The sequence below is a fragment of the Salmo salar genome, chromosome ssa03 (genome assembly GCF_905237065.1).
Source record: "Salmo salar chromosome ssa03, Ssal_v3.1, whole genome shotgun sequence".
In the NCBI taxonomy this organism is placed as follows: domain Eukaryota; kingdom Metazoa; phylum Chordata; class Actinopteri; order Salmoniformes; family Salmonidae; genus Salmo; species Salmo salar.
The window spans coordinates 82771955-82794142 of record NC_059444.1 but is presented as its reverse complement, the minus strand read 5'-3'; the positions used below and the strand labels follow the sequence as shown (position 1 = coordinate 82794142).

At 43.8% G+C, this 22188-nt stretch overlaps 1 protein-coding gene across 2 annotated transcripts in view; it reads left to right on the top strand.

Moving 5' to 3' along the window:
• The window catches only part of LOC106606482 (cAMP-dependent protein kinase type I-beta regulatory subunit), a 248907-nt gene extending 231049 nt beyond the window's left edge, over positions 1 to 17858 (top strand). For both annotated transcript variants that reach the window (XM_045715631.1, XM_045715632.1), the window contains 2 exons: positions 13273 to 13354; positions 16267 to 17858. In XM_045715631.1, coding sequence (XP_045571587.1) covers positions 13273 to 13354; positions 16267 to 16439 — 255 coding nt within the window. In that variant the 3' untranslated portion in view covers positions 16440 to 17858. The remainder of the gene's footprint in view (positions 1 to 13272; positions 13355 to 16266) is intronic.
• The last annotated feature ends 4330 nt before the right edge of the window (positions 17859 to 22188 follow it).

Genomic DNA, 22188 nt, shown 5'->3' with positions numbered 1-22188 from the left:
GGTTAATACTGTACTGTATCTAGAGAGCTCAGCTCATAGTTAATACTGTACTGTATCTAGAGAGCTCAGCTCATAGTTAATACTGTACTGTATCTAGAGAGCTCAGCTCATAGTTAATACTGTACTGTATCTATGGAGCTCAGCTCATAGTTAATACTGTACTGTATCTAGAGAGCTCAGCTCATAGTTAATACTGTACTGTATCTAGAGAGCTCAGCTCATAGTTAATACTGTACTGTATCTAGAGAGCTCAGCTCATGGTTAATACTGTACTGTATCTAGAAAGCTCAGCTCATAGTTAATACTGTACTGTATCTAGGGAGCTCAGCTCATGGTTAATACTGTACTGTATCTAGAGAGCTCAGCTCATGAGTAATGCTGTACTGTATCTAGGGAGCTCAACTCATGGTTAATACTGTACTGTTTGTAGAGAGCTCAGCTCATAGTTAATACTGTACTGTATCTAGGGAGCTCAGCTCATAGTTTATACTGTACTGTATCTAGGGAGCTTAGCTCATGGTTAATACTGTTCTGTATCTAGAGAGCTCAGCTCATGGTTAATACTGTACTTTATCTAGAGAGCTCAGCTCATAGTTAATACTGTACTGTATCTAGAGAGCTCAGCTCATAGTTAATACTGTTCTGTATCTAGAGAGCTCAGCTCATAGTTAATACTGTACTGTATCTAGAGAGCTCAGCTCATGGTTAATACTGTTCTGTATCTAGAGAGCTCAGCTCATGGTTAATACTGTACTGTATCTAGAGAGCTCAGCTCATGGTTAATACTGTTCTGTATCTAGGGAGCTCAGCTCATAGTTAAAACTGTACTGTATCTAGGGAGCTCAGCTCATAGTTAATACTGTACTGTATCTAGGGAGCATAGCTCATAGTTAATACTGTACTGTATCTAGGGAGCTCAGCTCATGGTTAATACTGTACTGTATCTAGGGAGCTCAGCTCATAGTTAATACTGTACTGTATCTAGGGAGCTCAGCTCATAGTTAATACTGTACTGTATCTAGAGAGCTCAGCTCATAGTTAATACTGTTCTGTATCTAGGGAGCTCAGCTCATAGTTAATACTGTACTGTATCTAGGGAGCTCAGCTCATGGTTAATACTGTACTGTATCTAGAGAGCTCAGCTCATGAGTAATGCTGTACTGTATCTAGAGAGCTCAGCTCATGGTTAATACTGTACTTTATCTAGAGAGCTCAGCTCATAGTTAATACTGTACTGTATCTAGAGAGCTCAGCTCATAGTTAATACTGTTCTGTATCTAGAGAGCTCAGCTCATAGTTAATACTGTACTGTATCTAGAGAGCTCAGCTCATGGTTAATACTGTTCTGTATCTAGAGAGCTCAGCTCATGGTTAATACTGTACTGTATCTAGAGAGCTCAGCTCATGGTTAATACTGTTCTGTATCTAGGGAGCTCAGCTCATAGTTAAAACTGTACTGTATCTAGGGAGCTCAGCTCATAGTTAATACTGTACTGTATCTAGGGAGCATAGCTCATAGTTAATACTGTACTGTATCTAGGGAGCTCAGCTCATGGTTAATACTGTACTGTATCTAGGGAGCTCAGCTCATAGTTAATACTGTACTGTATCTAGGGAGCATAGCTCATAGTTAATACTGTACTGTATCTAGGGAGCTCAGCTCATGGTTAATACTGTACTGTATCTAGGGAGCTCAGCTCATAGTTAATACTGTACTGTATCTAGGGAGCTTAGCTCATGGTTAATACTGTTCTGTATCTAGAGAGCTCAGCTCATGGTTAATACTGTACTTTATCTAGAGAGCTCAGCTCATAGTTAATAATGTACTGTATCTAGAGAGCTCAGCTCATAGTTAATACTGTTCTGTATCTAGAGAGCTCACCTCATAGTTAATACTGTACTGTATCTAGAGAGCTCAGCTCATGGTTAATACTGTTCTGTATCTAGAGAGCTCAGCTCATGGTTAATACTGTACTGTATCTAGAGAGCTCAGCTCATGGTTAATACTGTTCTGTATCTAGGGAGCTCAGCTCATAGTTAAAACTGTACTGTATCTAGGGAGCTCAGCTCATAGTTAATACTGTACTGTATCTAGGGAGCATAGCTCATAGTTAATACTGTACTGTATCTAGGGAGCTCAGCTCATGGTTAATACTGTACTGTATCTAGGGAGCTCAGCTCATAGTTAATACTGTACTGTATCTAGGGAGCTCAGCTCATAGTTAATACTGTACTGTATCTAGAGAGCTCAGCTCATAGTTAATACTGTTCTGTATCTAGGGAGCTCAGCTCATAGTTAATACTGTACTGTATCTAGGGAGCTCAGCTCATAGTTAATACTGTACTGTATCTAGGGAGCTCAGCTCATGGTTAATACTGTACTGTATCTAGGGAGCTCAGCTCATAGTTAATACTGTACTGTATCTAGGGAGCTCAGCTCATAGTTAATACTGTACTGTATCTAGAGAGCTCAGCTCATAGTTAATACTGTACTGTATCTACAGAGCTCAGCTCATAGTTAATACTGTACTGTATCTAGGGAGCTCAGCTCATAGTTAATACTGTACTGTATCTAGAGAGCTCAGCTCATAGTTAATACTGTACTGTATCTAGAGAGCTCAGCTCATAGTTAATACTGTACTGTATCTAGAGAGCTCAGCTCATGGTTAATACTGTACTGTATCTACAGAGCTCAGCTCATGGTTAATACTGTACTGTATCTAGAGAGCTCAGCTCATAGTTAATACTGTACTGTATCTAGAGAGCTCAGCTCATAGTTAATACTGTACTGTATCTAGAGAGCTCAGCTCATAGTTAATACTGTACTGTATCTATGGACCTCAGCTCATAGTTAATACTGTACTGTATCTAGAGAGCTCAGCTCATAGTTAATACTGTACTGTATCTAGAGAGCTCAGCTCATAGTTAATACTGTACTGTATCTAGAGAGCTCAGCTCATGGTTAATACTGTACTGTATCTAGAGAGCTCAGCTCATAGTTAATACTGTACTGTATCTAGGGAGCTCAGCTCATGGTTAATACTGTACTGTATCTAGAGAGCTCAGCTCATGAGTAATGCTGTACTGTATCTAGGGAGCTCAACTCATGGTTAATACTGTACTGTTTGTAGAGAGCTCAGCTCATAGTTAATACTGTACTGTATCTAGGGAGCTCAGCTCATAGTTTATACTGTACTGTATCTAGGGAGCTTAGCTCATGGTTAATACTGTTCTGTATCTAGAGAGCTCAGCTCATGGTTAATACTGTACTGTATCTAGAGAGCTCAGCTCATAGTTAATACTGTACTGTATCTAGAGAGCTCAGCTCATAGTTAATACTGTTCTGTATCTAGAGAGCTCAGCTCATAGTTAATACTGTACTGTATCTAGAGAGCTCAGCTCATGGTTAATACTGTTCTGTATCTAGAGAGCTCAGCTCATGGTTAATACTGTACTGTATCTAGAGAGCTCAGCTCATGGTTAATACTGTTCTGTATCTAGGGAGCTCAGCTCATAGTTAAAACTGTACTGTATCTAGGGAGCTCAGCTCATAGTTAATACTGTACTGTATCTAGGGAGCTCAGCTCATAGTTAATACTGTAGTGTATCTAGGGAGCTCAGCTCATGTTTAATACTGTACTGTATCTAGATAGCTCAGCTCATAGTTTATACTGTACTGTATCTAGGGAGCTTAGCTCATGGTTAATACTGTACTGTATCTAGAGAGCTCAGCTCATGAGTAATGCTGTACTGTATCTAGGGAGCTCAGCTCATGGTTAATACTGTACTGTTTGTAGAGAGCTCAGCTCATGGTTAATGCTGTACTGTATCTAGAGAGCTCAGCTCATGAGTAATGCTGTACTGTATCTAGGGAGCTGAGCTCATGGTTAATACTGTACTGTATCTAGGGAGCTCAGCTCATGGTTAATACTGTACTGTTTGTAGAGAGCTCAGCTCATGGTTAATACTGTACTGTATCTAGGGAGATCAGCTCATAGTTAATACTGTACTGTATCTAGGGAGCTCAGCTCATAGTTAATACTGTACTGTATCTAGAGAGCTCAGCTCATAGTTAATACTGTACTGTATCTAGGGAGCTCAGCTCATAGTTAATACCGTACTGTATCTAGAGAGCTCAGCTCATAGTTAATACTGTACTGTATCTAGAGAGCTCAGCTCATGGTTAATACTGTTCTGTATCTAGGGAGCTCAGCTCATAGTTAATACTGTACTGTATCTAGGGAGCTCAGCTCATAGTTAATACTGTACTGTATCTAGAGAGCTCAGTTCATTGTTAATACTGTTCTGTATCTAGGGAGCTCAGATCATAGTTAATACTGTACTGTATCTAGGGAGCTCAGCTCATAGTTAATACTGTACTGTATCTAGAGAGCTCAGCTCATGGTTAATACTGTACTGTATCTAGGGAGCTCAGTTCATTGTTAATACTGTTCTGTATCTAAGGAGCTCAGCTCATGGTTAATACTGTTCTGTATCTAGAGAGCTCAGCTCATGGTTAATACTGTACTGTATCTAGAGAGCTCAGCTCATGGTTAATACTGTACTGTATCTAGAGAGCTCAGCTCATGGGTAATATCTAGAGAGCTCAGCTCATGGTTAATACTGTACTGTATCTAGAGAGCTCAGCTCATAGTTAATACTGTACTGTATCTAGAGAGCTCAGCTCATAGTTAATACTGTACTGTATCTAGAGAGCTCAGCTCATAGTTAATACTGTACTGTATCTAGAGAGCTCAGCTCATAGTTAATACTGTACTGTATCTAGGGAGCTCAGCTCATAGTTAATACTGTACTGTATCTAGAGAGCTCAGCTCATGGTTAATACTGTACTGTATCTAGAGAGCTCAGCTCATGGGTAATATCTAGAGAGCTCAGCTCATGGTTAATACTGTTCTGTATCTAGAGAGCTCAGCTCATGGTTAATACTGTACTGTATCTAGAGAGCTCAGCTCATAGTTAATACTGTACTGTATCTAGAGAGCTCAGCTCATAGTTAATACTGTACTGTATCTAGAGAGCTCAGCTCATGGGTAATATCTAGAGAGCTCAGCTCATGGTTAATACTGTTCTGTATCTAGAGAGCTCAGCTCATAGTTAATACTGTACTATATCTAGGGAGCTCAGCTCATAGTTAATACTGTACTGTATCTAGGGAGCTCAGCTCATAGTTAATACTGTACTGTATCTAGAGAGCTCAGCTCATAGTTAATACTGTACTGTATCTAGGGAGCTCAGCTCATAGTTAATACTGTACTGTATCTAGGGAGCTCAGCTCATAGTTAATACTGTACTGTATCTAGAGAGCTCAGCTCATAGTTAATACTGTACTGTATCTAGGGAGCTCAGCTCATAGTTAATACTGTACTGTACCTAGAGAGCTCAGTTCATTGTTAATACTGTTCTGTATCTAGGGAGCTCAGATCATAGTTAATACTGTACTGTATCTAGAGAGCTCAGCTCATAGTTAATACTGTACTGTATCTAGGGAGCTCAGCTCATAGTTAATACTGTACTGTATCTAGGGAGCTCAGCTCATGTTTAATACTGTACTGTATCTAGATAGCTCAGCTCATAGTTTATACTGTACTGTATCTAGGGAGCTTAGCTCATGGTTAATACTGTACTGTATCTAGAGAGCTCAGCTCATGAGTAATGCTGTACTGTATCTAGGGAGCTCAGCTCATGGTTAATACTGTACTGTTTGTAGAGAGCTCAGCTCATGGTTAATGCTGTACTGTATCTAGAGAGCTCAGCTCATGAGTAATGCTGTACTGTATCTAGGGAGCTCAGCTCATGGTTAATACTGTACTGTATCTAGGGAGCTCAGCTCATGGTTAATACTGTACTGTTTGTAGAGAGCTCAGCTCATGGTTAATACTGTACTGTATCTAGGGAGATCAGCTCATAGTTAATACTGTACTGTATCTAGGGAGCTCAGCTCATAGTTAATACTGTACTGTATCTAGAGAGCTCAGCTCATAGTTAATACTGTACTGTATCTAGGGAGCTCAGCTCATAGTTAATACTGTACTGTATCTAGAGAGCTCAGCTCATAGTTAATACTGTACTGTATCTAGAGAGCTCAGCTCATGGTTAATACTGTTCTGTATCTAGGGAGCTCAGCTCATAGTTAATACTGTACTGTATCTAGAGAGCTCAGCTCATGGGGTGGTATATATGAGATAGTGGTCTCTGGGGCATACTGGATGGGCCTGTTCAGCAGTGTGTAAAAACTGTCCTTGTTCTTTACAGTTTGTCTCTGTGTTCAGACTCTCTCGTTCTCTCTCATAGAACTCTCTTACAATTTGGTCTCCTTTAGCATTTGGGATCTTAATCCTCTAATGCCCCCCTCTCCTCTCCTCTCCTCTCCTCTCCTCTCCTCTCCTCTCCTCTCCTCTCCTCTCCTCTCCTCTCCTCTCCTCTCCTCTCCTCTCCTCTCCTCTCCTATACTCTCCTCTCCTCTCCTCTCCTCTCTTCCTCCTCTCTCTTCTTCTCATCCTTATCCTCTCAACTTATCCTCCTCTTCCCTTCCTCTCCTCTCTTCCTCCTCTCTCTTCTTCTCACCCTTATCCTCTCAACTTATCCTCCTCTTCCACTCCTCTCCTCCTCTTGGCTCTTGGCTCCGTCAGGCTGGCACCCCATGTGTCTGAGACGGCAGGAGGGAAGAGGAGGAGGAGTGGGAAAAGGAGGGGAAAGAAGGGTGGGAATAGAGGGGTCCTCTGGCCCTGGGCCCATCGCTGTTGGCTTCCACTTAATCTGGATTGTAAAACAAGGAAAAATGCTATTTTAGGGTTAGGGTTACATTTAGTGTTAGGGTTAAAATTAAGGATAGGGTTAGGGGTTATGGTTAGGTTAAGGGTTAAGTTTAAGTTTAGGGTTAGGGTTAATAGGATTTGGGATGGGAATCAATGACTTGGTCCCCATGAAGATAGAAGAACATAACATGCATGTGTTTGTGAATGAGAGTCAGTGTGTGAATGCGTGTGTTGGTGTCCCCCACTACTCTCCTATGCTCTTAGGCTCAGGCCTCTGCCTTTCGCACAGAACATGTAGGTCTGTCTGTCTGTCTCGCTGTCTGTCTCTCTCTGAGCCCCAGCTTAGCTTCAGAGCACCACAGCCACATGTTGGCCCCATATACAGGGAACCCCCTACCATACTACCACACTACCAGACTACCATACTACCATACTACCATGCTACCACGCTACCAGACTACCATACTACCACGCTACCACGCTACCAGACTACCATACTACCACGCTACCAGACTACCATACTACCACACTACCAGACTACCACACTACCAGACTACCACACTACCAGACTACCACACTATCAGACTACTATACTACCACGCTACCAGACTACCGCGCTACCAGACTACCACACTACCAGACTACCACACTACCAGACTACCAGACTACCAGACTACCACACTACCACACTACCAGACTACCAGACTACCACACTACCAGACTACCACACTACCAGACTACCACACTACCAGACTACCACAATACCACAATACCACAATACCACACTACCAGACTACCACACTACCAGACTACCACAATACCACAATACCACACTACCAGACTACCACACTACCAGACTACCACCAACAACATGGTACGTGTGTTTTTGTTGGTTCAGTTGTAACCCAGTGTAGGTCGACCACAGCTCAGAAGTCCATTGGACTCTATACACATTTTTCTTTGTTATCACACACACACACACACACTCATACATGCGCACACACACACACACTCACACTCACACACAGACACACACACACACACACATGCGTAAACACACACTCATATTCCATATTCTCCATATTCTCACAAGCACACCTTTGTATTAGTGCTAAATGGTTTGGTCTGATGGGATCTCTCATTGAGACTCATTATATTCCTATTGGGTATTATTAGTTCTTATTAGAAGTGTGAGCCAAGGAAAAGCTGAGCAGAGCAGAGAGCTAAGGATTAGACTTAGAGAGAGGCAGAGTTCTGGCACTATCAGGTCCGTTTAAACTTAAACATGGCTGAAGACATGGGCTGTGTCCCAAAGTGCACCCCATTCTCTTCATACAGCACCACTTTTCACCAGAGCTCATGGGCCATGATCAAAAGGAGTGCACTATAAAGGGAACTGGGTGCCATTTGGGATGAAGCCATGCAGTGCACTACAGTCACTTACTGCTAGCTGGTAAATCCCTTCAGGGTGCACGGACTACCCAGAACTAGCCTGGAAATCATTCAACAACAAACATGAAACGGAGTGTGATGCAGTCTGACTAACTCAGGCTAATTCAGGCCTAGCCTGGTTCCCAGATATGTGTGTGCTTTTAGTCAACGACTAAATCAACTATCGTTGCTATTCCATACATGTATTTAGTGTTGCTTAGTTTATTTTCTTCCCTTATGGAAATGTGTCTGGCATCAAACAAGCAGGCATTACATGCCTCTCCAGTGGCAGTGGACTAGAGGTCTTCTCGGGTCTCAGGTATTCAGGTTGGGGTGGACCAGTCAAGACCTCTACAGTGGACTAGAGGTCTTCTCGGGTCTCAGGTATTCAGGTTGGGGTTGAACCAGTCAAGACCTCTACAGTGGACTAGAGGTCTTCTCGGGTGTCAGGTATTCAGGTTGGGGTGGACCAGTCAAGACCTCTACAGTGGACTAGAGGTCTTCTCGGGTCTCAGGTATTCAGGTTGGGGTGGACCAGTCAAGACCTCTACAGTGGACTAGAGGTCTTCTCGGGTGTCAGGTATTCAGGTTGGGGTGGACCAGTCAAGACCTCTACACTGGACTAGAGGTCTTCTCGGGTCTCAGGTATTCAGGTTGGGGTGGACCAGTCAAGACCTCTACAGTGGACTAGAGGTCTTCTCAGGTCTCAGGTATTCGGGTTGGGGTGGACCAGTCAAGACCGCTACAGTGGACTAGAGGTCTTCTCGGGTCTCAGGTATTCAGGTTGGGGTGGACCAGTCAAGACCTCTACAGTGGACTAAAGGTCTTCTCGGGTCTCAGGTATTCAGGTTGGGGTGGACCAGTCAAGACCTCTACAGTGGACTAGAGGTCTTCTCGGGTCTCAGGTATTCGGGTTGGGGTGGACCAGTCAAGACCTCTACAGTGGACTATGACGATAGAATAAAAGGACTAAAGCACCGAGCTGCTATTCTCAGCTAGCTAGCAGTTAGGCCCCACAATGTAAATGTTAATTCAGGACATTAAACACACAGACACCTACTGTAATATTCATGCCCTTATAGGAACTTGAACTTGAGGAGGAAGTACAGACTAATGCCCTGTCAAACACAGAATGCAGTCGTGAAGCCACACATACAGTACATTCCCTCTTATCAACATGTACAGCTGAAGTGGGAAGTTTACATACACTTAGGTTGGAGTCATTACAACTTTGTGAATAGGGAATTTTTACTAGGATTAAATGTCAGGAATTGTGAAAAACTGAGTTTAAATGTATTTGGCTAAGGTGTATGTAAACTTCTGACTTCAACTGTATTTGCATGCAAATACAGCTACAGTTGAAGTCAGAAGTTTACATACACCTTAGCCGAATACATTTAAACTCAGTTTTTCACAATTCCTGACATTTAATCCTAGTAAAAATTCCCTGTTTTAGGTCAGTTAGGATCACCACTTTATTTTAAGAATGTGAAATGTCAGAATAATAGTAGAGAGAATGATTTATTTAAGCTTTTATTTCTTTCATCACATTCCCAGTGGGTCAGAAGTTTACATACACTCAATTAGTATTTGGTAGCATTGCCTTTAAATTGTTTAACTTGGGTCAAATGTTTCGGGTAGCCTTCCCCAAGCTTCCCACAATAAGTTGGGTGAATTTTGGCCCATTCCTCCTGACAGAGCTGGTGTAACTGAGTCAGGTTTGTAGGCCTCCTTGCTCACACACACTTTTTCAGTTCTGGGCACACATTTTCTGTAGGATTGAGGTCAGGGCTTTGTGATGGCCACTCCAATACCTTGACTTTGTTGTCCTTAAGCCATTTTGCCACAACTTTGGAAGTATGCTTGGGGTCATTGTCCATTTGAAAGACCCATTTGCGACCAAGCTTTAACTTCCTGACTGATGTCTTGAGATGTTGCTTCAATATATCCACATAATTTTCCTCCCTCATTATGCCATCTATTTTGTGAAGTGCACCAGTCCCTCCTGCAGCAAAGCACCCCCACAACATGATGCTGCCACCCCTGTCCTTCACGGTCGGGAAGGACAGGGGTGCCTCCCCCTTTTTCCTCCAAACATAACGATGGTCATTATGGCCAAACAGTTCTATTTTTGTTTCATCAGACCAGAGGGCATTTCTCAAAAAAGTACGATCTTTGTCCCCATGTGCAGTTGCAAACCGTAGACTGGCTTTTTGATGGCGGTTTTGGAGCAGTGGCTTCTTCCTTGCTGAGCGGCCTTTCAGGTTATGTCGATATGGGACTTGTTTTACTGTGGATATAGATACTTTTGTACCTGTGTCCTCCAGCATCTTCACAAGGTCCTTTGCTGTTGTTCTGAGATTGATTTGCACTTTTCGCACTAAAGTACGTTCATCTCTAGGAGACAGAACGCGTCTCCTCCCTGAGTGGTATGACTGCTGCATGGTCCCATGGTGTTTATACTTGCGTACTATTGTTTGTACAGATGAACGTGGTACCTTCAGGCGAAATTGCTCCCAAGGATGAACCAGACTTGTGGATGTCTACAATTATTTTTCTGAGGTCTTCTTTTGATTTTCCCATGATGTCAAGCAAAGAGGCACTGAGTTTGAAGGTAGGCCTTGAAGTACATCCACAGGTACACCTCCAATTGACTCAAATGATGTCAATTAGCCTATCAGAAGCTTCTAAAGCCATGAAATCAAGCTGTTTAAAGTCACAGTCAACTTAGTGTATGTAAACTTCTGACCCACTGGAATTGTGATACAGTGGATTATAAGTGAAATAATCTGTCTGTAAACAATTGTTGGAAAAATAACTTGTGTCATGCACACAGTAGATGTCCTAACCAACTTGCCAAAATTATAGTTTGTTAACAAGAAATTTGTGGAGTGGTTGAAAAACGAGTTTTAATGACTCCAACCTAAGTGTATGTAAACTTCCGACTTCAACTGTACATACACATGTACACACATGGCAGTATGCATACTCAGTGTATATTCGGTAGGCCTCTTCTTATATATGACCTTAGCAAGCACGCACTCGCTCAAACACAGTCGCACATACACACACACACACACACACTCAAACCGTTTGTCAACAGCTGCGAGAGTTGACGTTAACCGTTCTTTGGGCTGCTGTACGGATTGCTTGATAAATCATTCAACAATTTTTTTCTCTATTGTGCTATTTGGGAGTGACGCCCGACACACACACACACACACACACACACACACACACACACACACACACACACACACTCTGGTCGGTCACAGAGTTCAGTCAATCTGTCCAGCAGACATCAGCTGTTTGTGGAGGACTCCTCGCCTTGTTTTCCTGGGAATGTGTGTGTGTGTGTGTGTGTGTGTGTGTGTGTGTGTGTCTGTCTGTCTGTCTGTCTGTCTGTCTGTCTGTCTGTCTGTCTGTCTGTCTGTCTGTCTGTCTGTCTGTCTGTCTGTCTGTCTGTCTGTCTGTCTGTCTGTCTGTCTGTCTGTCTGTCTGTCTGTCTGTGTGTGTGTGTGTGTGTGTGTCTGTCTGTCTCTCTGGGTGTGTGTGTGTGTCTGTCTATCTGGGTGTGTGTGTGTGCGTGCGTGCGTGAGACCTGCGTCTTTGTGTGCATGTAATTGCTCTGTCTTGGGTTGTGTGCCAGCAGCTTGGGACTGCAGTGATGGAAAGCTCTTGGATAGTGTGTGTTTGCTTGCCTGTGTGTGTGTGTGTTTCGGTGCGTGCATTCATTTGTGTGGTGTGCACACGTTTCCATGCTCTCAGTAATGACTGTGAGAGTAAATTAATGGTGATGTAAAGGGGATTGTAGACTCAGACCAGTGGAATCAGCAACAACAGCACCACTGGTTTAGTTTAGGAACACTTCTCCAGGAGTCAGGGAAATTAACATCAACTAAGTCTAAGTATGTTTCTCTGTCTGACTTTGTGTGTGTGTGTGTGTGTGCGTGTCTGTCTGTACAATCTATCTTCTGTCTCTCTTTCTGTCTGTCTGTCTGTATCTTTATTTTTCTTTCTGATGCTTTGTTGGTCTGTCTCTCTGGTCAGTTGGTCTGTCTCTCTGGTCAGTTGGTCTGTCTCTCTGGTCAGTTGGTCTGTCTCTCTGGTCAGTTGGTCTGTCTCTCTGGTCAGTTGGTCTGTCTCTCTGGTCAGTTGTCAGTTGGTCTGTCTCTCTGGTCAGTTGTCAGTTGGTATGTCTCTCTGGTCAGTTGGTCTGTCTCTCTGGTCAGTTGTCAGTTGGTCTGTCTCTCTGGTCAGTTGTCAGTTGGTATGTCTCTCTGGTCAGTTGGTCTGTCTCTCTGGTCAGTTGTCAGTTGGTCTGTCTCTCTGGTCAGTTGGTCTGTCACTCTGGTCAGTTGTCAGTTGGTCTGTCTCTCTGGTCAGTTGGTCTGTCACTCTGGTCAGTTGGTCTGTCTCTCTGGTCAGTTGTCAGTTGTTCTGTCTCTCTGGTCAGTTGTCAGTTGGTCTGTCTCTCTGGTCAGTTGGTCTGTCTCTCTGGTCAGTTGTCAGTTGGTCTGTCTCTCTGGTCAGTTGGTCTGTCTCTCTGGTCAGTTGTCAGTTGGTCTGTCTCTCTGGTCAGTTGTCAGTTGGTCTGTCGCTCTGGTCAGTTGGTCTGTCTCTCTGGTCAGTTATCAGTTGGTCTGTCTGTCTGTCTGTCTGTCTGTCTGTCTGTCTGTCTGTCTGTCTGTCTGTCTGTCTGTCTGTCTGTCTGTCTGTCTGTCTGTCTGTCTGTCTGTCAGCAGTTGTCCCACATCAGAGTGGTCTAAATCCTGTACACCTACAGGGTTGTAAAGGAAAGAATGTCTCTCTCTCTCTCAGGCTAATCCCACTGATGATTTTCAGCCTCAGCGAAATAACGCCTATTTTCTCTTTTCCTCATCCCTCCTCTCTCCCTTCCCCTTTTCATCCTTCTGCTGTCTGTCTCTCTCTTTCTTTATTCCCCTCTCTCTGTCTCTTTCCCTTCCTCTTCTCTCTTTCATCGGGTCTGTACATGGGGTCTGCAGAATGCTTTATGTGCATAAATTAGATTTTAAATTCTCTCTCTCTCTCTCTCTCTCTCTAGGGTACAGCCTCTGTTCTCCAGCGTAGGTCTGACAATGAGGAGTACGTCGAGGTTGGTCGTCTGGGGCCATCAGACTACTTTGGTGAGTGGATAACGTTACACACACACACACACCCACACACACATTCTTAGGCTAATGCTACATTACGGACCCTTCTCTCTCATTACGGACCCTGTTCAACACAGACAAGGAACTGTTAGGAACCTGTTCAACACAGACAAGGAACTGTTAGGAACCTGTTCAACACAGACAAGGAACTGTTAGGAACCTGTTCAACACAGACAAGGAACTGTTAGGAACCTGTTCAACACACACCAGGAACTGTTAGGAACCTGTTCAACACAGACAAGGAACTGTTAGGAACCTGTTCAACACACACCAGGAACTGTTAGGAACCTGTTCAACACACACCAGGAACTGTTAGGAACCTGTTCAACACACACCAGAAACTGTTAGGAACCTGTTCAACACACACCAGGAACTGTTAGGAACCTGTTCAACACACACCAGGAACTGTTAGGAACCTGTTCAACACACACCAGGAACTGTTAGGAACCTGTTCAACACACACCAGAAACTGTTAGGAACCTGTTCAACACAGACAAGGAACTGTTAGGAACCTGTTCAACACAGACAAGGAACTTTTAGGAACCTGTTCAACACAGACAAGGAACTGTTAGGAACCTGTTCAACACACACCAGGAACTGTTAGGAACCTGTTCAACACAGACAAGGAACTGTTAGGAACCTGTTCAACACACACCAGGAACTGTTAGGAACCTGTTCAACACACACCAGGAACTGTTAGGAACCTGTTCAACACACACCAGAAACTGTTAGGAACCTGTTCAACACACACCAGGAACTGTTAGGAACCTGTTCAACACACACCAGGAACTGTTAGGAACCTGTTCAACACACACCAGAAACTGTTAGGAACCTGTTCAACACACACCAGAAACTGTTAGGAACCTGTTCAACACACACCAGGAACTGTTAGGAACCTGTTCAACACACACCAGGAACTGTTAGGAACCTGTTCAACACACACCAGGAACTGTTAGGAACCTGTTCAACACACACCAGGAACTGTTAGGAACCTGTTCAACACACACCAGGAACTGTTAGGAACCTGTTCAACACACACCAGGAACTGTTAGAAACCTGTTCAACACACACCAGGAACTGTTAGGAACCTGTTCAACACACACCAGGAACTGTTAGAAACCTGTTCAACACACACCAGGATCTGAATAAAACACAAGGACCTGAAAGGACACAACCTTATAGGGACCCCAACATTACAGTGAGGGAAAAAAAGTATTTGATCCCCTGCTGATTTTGTACGTTTGCCCACTGACAAAGAAATGATCAGTCTATAATTTTAATGGCAGGTTTATTTGAAGAGTGAGAGACAGAATAACAACAAAAAAATCCAGAAAAACGCATGTCATAAATGTTATAAAATGATTTGCATTTTAATGAGGGAAATGAGTATTTGACCCCTCTGCAAAACATGACTTAGTATTTGGTGGCAAAACCCTTGTTGGCAATCACAGAGGTCAGACGTTTCTTGTAGTTGGCCACCAGGTTTGCACACATCTCAGGAGGGATTTTGTCCCACACCTCTTGGCAGATCTTCTCCAAGTCATTAAGGTTTTGAGGCTGACGTTTGGCAACTCGAACCTTCAGCTCCCTCCACAGATTTTCTATGGGATTAAGGCCTGGAGACTGGCTAGGCCACTCCAGGACCTTAATGTGCTTCTTCTTGAGCCACTCCTTTGTTGCCTTGGCCATGTGTTTTGGGTCATTGTCATGCTGGAATACCCATCCACGACCCATTTTCAATGCCCTGGCTGAGGGAAGGAGGTTCTCACCCAAGATTTGACGGTACATGGCCCCGTCCATCGTCCCTTTGATGCAGTGAAGTTGTCCTGTCCCCTTAGCAGAAAAACACCCCCAAAGCATAATGTTTCCACCTCCATGTTTGACGGTGGAGATGGTGTTCTTGGGGTCATAGGCAGCATTCCTCCTCCTCCAAACACGGCGAGTTGAGTTGATGCCAAAGAGCTCCATTTTGGTCTCATCTGACCACAACACTTTCACCCAGTTGTCCTCTGAATCATTCAGATGTTCATTGGCAAACTTCAGACGGGCATGTATATGTGCTTTCTTGAGCAGGGGGACCTTGCGGGCGCTGCAGGATTTCAGTCCTTCACGGCGTAGTGTGTTACCAATTGTTTTCTTGGTGACTATGGTCCCAGCTGCCTTGAGATCATTGACAAGATGCTCCCGTGTAGTTCTGGGCTGATTCCTCACCGTTCTCATGATCATTGCAACTCCACGAGGTGAGATCTTGCATGGAGCCCCAGGCCGAGGGAGATTGACAGTTCTTTTGTGTTTCTTCCATTTGCGAATAATTGCACCAACTGTTGCCACCTTCTCACCAAGCTGCTTGGCGATGGTCTTGTAGCCCATTCCAGCCTTGTGTAGGTCTACAATCTTGTCCCTGACATCCTTGGAGAGCTCTTTGGTCTTGGCCATGGTGGAGAGTTTGGAATCTGATTGATTGATTGCTTCTGTGGACAGGTGTCTTTTATACAGGTAACAAACTGAGATTAGGAGCACTCCCTTTAAGAGTGTGCTCCTAATCTCAGCTCGTTACCTGTATAAAGACACCTGGGAGCCAGAAACCTTTCTGATTGAGAAGGGGTCAAATACTTATTTCCTTCATTAAAATGCAAATCAATTTATAACATTTTGACATGCGTTTTTCTGGATTTTGTTGTTGTTATTCTGTCTCTCACTGTTCAAATAAACCTACCATTAAAATTATAGACTGATCATTTCTTTGTCAGTGGGCAAACGTACGAAATCAGCAGGGGATCAAATACTTTTCCCCCTCACTGTATATGTCATCATCATCATTAATAATGACCGTCATGAAAGTCAACAGAATGACCCCTGACCTCTGACCACACCTTGTCCTCCAGGTGAGATCGCCCTGCTGCTGAACAGGCCGCGGGCGGCCACAGTGGTGGCCCGGGGACCCCTGAAGTGTGTGAAGCTGGACCGGCCCCGCTTCGAACGGGTCCTGGGGCCCTGCTCGGAGATCCTAAAGAGGAACATCCAGAGATACAACAGCTTCATCTCTCTCACCGTGTGAGGGGCCACCAGTGGCCTCATGGGGGCCAAATGGGGAGGGAAAGGTGCGGATGGGTGGGACAGGGGGATTCCGATGACAGGGCGCTTGCATCTTCCTGCCTTTTTTTCATTTGGCTCTGTTCTTCTAATTCTGATCTTCTTCTTGTTGTTCACTTTGACTTGACCTGTACTGTCTCTGTAGCTTTATTTAAATGAACAATGAAACATGTGGGATGAATGGGGCGAGGACGGACAGATAGTGTGGATGTACTTTAAATGGGTCATATGTTACAGGAGTCATATGTTTACTGTATATGATACATGCTTGGAGAATGCAATGAATGGAGGTAGATTGCACTTGTATGTATTTTATGAGGTAAACTATAACAGGGGAGGGGTGGGGTAATTCAGGAAGGGAAGTCATGAATTCAGGAAATGAAGTCATGTTTACGTACAGCGAAGGAGGAAGTTGGGTGTCTATTGCGCGCAAGTTGTAGTTTTTTGCCTTTTTGCTTTAGGGTCGTTGGTCCGTGGTTGCCATTTCTACGTCAAATCAACCCACTACCTGATGACACAGGCCTTTGTTACCTAAAAACTAGAGGTAGACGTAAAAACAACTTTTATTCTTGTCTGTTTCATTGATCTCAATGCTTTTTAACTGTGCTTGTGTTGCTGGTACGAATGACGATGGGGTGTTTGTTAGAAGTTATATTTTGAATAGGGGTTTTATTGATGGATGCTGCAAATGTGCCATGTGAAGGACTGTGGCTTTTATTTTGAAATTGGGGGTTTTATTTTGTAAAGATACCTCCATTCTGATGTTTTATCTGAATCTGAATCTGTAAATTGTTCCAAAGGCGCAATAGTGTTTGTTAGATTAACACACAGACACACTCTCTCAAACACATAACACACACGCACAGACACGGTCACACACTAACAGACACACACGCACATGTACACACACAAACACACACGTTCTGACATACACTCATACAGGTGGATATACACACACACACAAACACACTCACACACACTCACACACTCTCTCAGGACTATAAATTCATAGTACAAATGTCTTACACTGGATGCTTTTTCAGCTGATTTTGGTCTGTGTTAAATTGATTGGTGAAATCATTTTCCATCACTTTACAGTTTTTGGCTTTTGGTGAATACAGCAATTGTTTTGATGATGTTGATTTAAATGTTATTCTAAATGTTTAAACCAGAGAAATAGACAAAGTTATATTACTCTCTTTCTAAGTCATTGGAGATTGTGATCTCTATCTCGATTCAAAGTTGCACAATAATTGACCAATGGCAGATGATGTCCAATGGAGCTGACCTATAGAACAGCATCTTTCTGTATTCCACACTCTCATTGGTTCTCATCATATCATTCCATCCTTTTCAGCAAATAAATACAAGCTTCTGAACTCCACTGGTTTCTTTCTTTGTATTTGCCATATATTTTTAACTGTGCTGTTTCACTAAAGCTCTCAACCTAGAAACATTTTACAGACTTTATATTTTACATTAGTTATCTTGTTGTTTTTAGTCCCACTGGTTTCACCGGTTCTTGGTTTCACCGGTTCTTGGTTTCACCGGTTCTTGGTTTTACCAGTTCTTGGTTTCACCGGTTCTTGGTTTTACCGGTTCTTGGTTTCACCGGTTCTTGGTTTTACTGGAAATAGTCTTTCTGTCGCTCTTCCATTAATGTGTTTGTTCTCTACTGATGTTTCAATGAAATATAGATCATAGTCGGTCTCACATTCCTTCCCATCTCTTACCCTGTGGGCATGTCCTGCATCCTCTTATTTCTTGATTAGGCCTTGTTCTCTTCTGCTTTTTATGGCTCTCACTCTGCTCTCTCCATCCCTCTTTTTCTTTCTTTCTTTCTCCCTCCCTTACCCCCTCCCACTCCTCGACCTCTTTCCCTCATTCTCCTACCCGCCTTCCTCTCTCTCCTCCTCTCTCTAAGCTAGGTGTCGGTCATCCGTCAGTGTATAGCGGGACGTCAGGATTCCCCACAGTTAGTTTCCACTCTGCTGTGTGGAGTAAAGCTGAAGCCTTGACACATTCCTCCCCATCTTAAAGCCTGCTAAATCAACTGAGGAATGTGGCCTGCACTGAACCAACAGCGTTTAGCCCCCCTCACACACAACCACCTGCATGTATGTGAGTGTGCACACAGACACGTTGATAGACACACACATTCATACAAACAAACGCATGCTTGCAGACACCCACATTCATTTAAATACACACTCACTCACTCACTCACACACTCACCCTGTCCTAGCTGCATACAAAGACACAGAAACACACACACACACTGTCCTGCATACACACACGCACACCACAGCAATCCCAGTGATTATCTGAGGCTCCTGTCAGAACAGCTAGGTTGTGTTTATGTCTCTACATCACCACACTATCCTCCAGGCCCCAGACTAACACACAGTACATCTCTACAGTTCACATTATTTATTTACCCTCTCCTTTCTCCTCTTCCTCCCTTTTTGTTTCCAGTTTTGTGATTCACACTTTATTTCTAGTCGTCCGCATAATTCTTTCTCACTCGTTCCCTTGCCTCATCACCTCCCACAGTAGCAGAGAAGGATGACTAGGTCAGTAGAGGGTCATGTAATAATCTAGGGTTTTCTATTTTTTTTATAGAGACACAACTCGCAAACACAGATCAAGCAAATAATAAAGTGTTTCAATGCATGTACTGTATATATGGTGTTGAAGAACAGAATCATTCAAGCCCTGATGAATTCCTCATTATATACGTTCTTCCTTCAAACAGGTAGTCTAACGTTTCAACGTCACCTTCAACATCTCTTCAGACAGGTAGTCTAACGTTTCAACGTCACCTTCAACATCTCTTCAGACAGGTAGTCTAACGTTTCAACGTCACCTTCAACATCTCTTCAGACAGGTATTCTAACGTTTCAACGTCACCTTCAACATCTCTTCAAACAGGTAGTCTAATGTTTCAACGTCACCTTCAACATCTCTTCAGACAGGTATTCTAACGTTTCAACGTCACCTTCAACATCTCTTCAGACAGGTAGTCTAACGTTTCAACGTCACCTTCAACATCTCTTCAGACAGGTAGTCTAACGTTTCAACGTCACCTTCAACATCTCTTCTGACAGGTAGTCTAACGTTTCAACGTCACCTTCAACATCTCTTCAGACAGGGAGTCTAACGTTTCAACATCACCTTCAACATCTCTTCAGACAGGTAGTCTAACGTTTCAACGTCACCTTCAACATCTCTTCAGACAGGTAGTCTAACGTTTCAACCTCACCTTCAACATCTCTTCAGACAGGTAGTCTAACGTTTCAACGTCACCTTCAACATCTCTTCAGACAGGTAGTTTAACGTTTCAACGTCACCTTCAACATCTCTTCAGACAGGTAGTCTAACGTTTCAACGTCACCTTCAACATCTCTTCAGACAGGTAGTCTAACGTTTCAACGTCACCTTCAGCATCTCTTCAGACAGGTATTCTAACGTTTCAACGTCACCTTCAACATCTCTTCAGACAGGTAGTCTAACGTTTCAACGTCACCTTCAACATCTCTTCAGACAGGTAGTATAACGTTTCAACGTCACCTTCAACATCTCTTCAGACAGGTAGTCTAACGTTTCAACGTCACCTCAACATCTCTTCAGACAGGTAGTCTAACGTTTCAACGTCACCTTCAACATCTCTTCAGACATGTAGTCTAACGTTTCAACGTCACCTTCAACATCTCTTCAGACAGGTAGTCTAACGTTTCAACGTCACCTTCAACATCTCTTCAGACAGGTAGTCTAACGTTTCAACGTCACCTCAACATCTCTTCCGACAGGTAGTCTAACATTTCAACATCATCTTCCACAAACCGGTGAACACAGCTCAACACTCCAACCCAGAGTGGTTATCTAACCAGAGGTGATGAGCTGTGTCTGACCTGTGTCTTGGTCTATGTAGTCCACAGCACCTGATCTGGCTTCCACCCTGGAACTCAGTGGGTGGGCCTGACCTTCATAAAGGCTGAAGTTGGCACTGCTATCAGGGTGCTATGACGAAACATTACCTGCTTGGACCCCTCTGGCTGTGGGCCAGAGTGTGATCAGGGCTGTATTCATAAAGCGTCTCAAGGTAGGAGTGCTGATCTGGTATCAGGTCCCCCCTGCCCATATAATAGTATCATTATATTATCTAAACTGTAAAACTAATCCTAGATCATATTCTGAGACTTGTGTGAATACGGGCCCAGGACAAACGCTAACACACACACACTATACATACTCACACTCTCTCTCTCTCTCTCTCTCTCTCTCTCTCTCTCTCTCTCTCTCTCTCTCTCTCTCTCTCTCTCTCTCTCTCTCTCTCTCAGTATCACACACACCACCTGGATATACTGTACAGGGTGACCAAGTTCATTGCCTGAGACATATAGTGCATTCCTCTATATAGCAGTCATCCATCTACACCTACCCATGCCAGGACAGCAGCAGTTCATGCCCAGCCAAAGGCTCCCCATCCCTGGGATGATGAGAACCACAGCCCCCTACAACACATCCATCCAGGACAATTGTCTCATTGAATGAATGGTAAGTGCATTGTGTACAGGAAATGGATTATGGCTTTGATTATATAGACATACATATAGCTTTAATACAGGTATCATTAGACAGTTCTGGGAACGTTACATTTGACATGGAAGAATGAGTGGAAGACATTAACCAGTTTCCCCTGATTCTTGTGGGAATGAGAGCATTGTATGGCGAACCCTCTTCTGAAAGTGTGTTTTGTTTTCCATGTTGTTTAACAGCCAAGGCAAGTGTGTGTTATGTTGTACATCTAGGGAACACGGGGGCTGTGAGGGGGGCTGTGCTGACTTTGAGCTGTCCCTGCTCCTCCCCTCACTCGCTCCTGTTTAGCATGAGAAAGAACTCTCCCGGGACGAGGGAAGGAGAAAAGGAGAGAGGGAAGGAAGAAATGGGGATTTGAATCATTAAACATTCCTGCCAGATTGCCACCCCCAACTGATGGCCACCCTCCCTCTCTGGCAGAACAACTCTCTCTGTCTCTGTCTCTCTCTCATCCACATTTACTCGATCTCTCTCGCTCACTCTTTTTTCTCTGTCCCTACTACCCTGTTCTTCTTCCTTCCTTATCTCTCTCCCTTTTCCCCTCCCAAACTCTTCTCTATTTCTCTCCCCCCCTCTTTTCTCCCCCCTCTTTCTCCCCCTCTCTCTCTCCCCCCACCCTCTCTCTTTCTCTTCCTCCTCCTTCCTTCCTTCCATCTCTCTTCCTGCTCCCCTCCCATGGACCACTATGGACCCAGAGCTCACTGTGACATTCCCACACGGGGGCATCTTTGTGCCTGTGAATGGGGAGGGACATGGCCCGGGACTCCAATGGCACTTGTCGGTCACATAAACAAGTGGGCTGAAGGAGGAGAGAGTATAAGGAGAGGACAATATGAATGGAAATATCAAACTATTGCTCTTGGCCCGTATTCATAAAGCGCCTCAGAGCATTTCGCTACACTCGCATTAACATGTATATGTAAAATAAAATTTGATTTGAGTAGGAGTGCTGATCTAGGACCAGGTCCTCCCTGTCCATGTACTCTTATTCATGATGATTTAATACATCTCAGAGTAGGAGTGCTGATCTAGGACCAGGTCCTCCCTGTCCATGTACTCTTATTCATGATGATTTAAATACATCTCAGAGTAGGAGTGCTGATCTAGGACCAGGT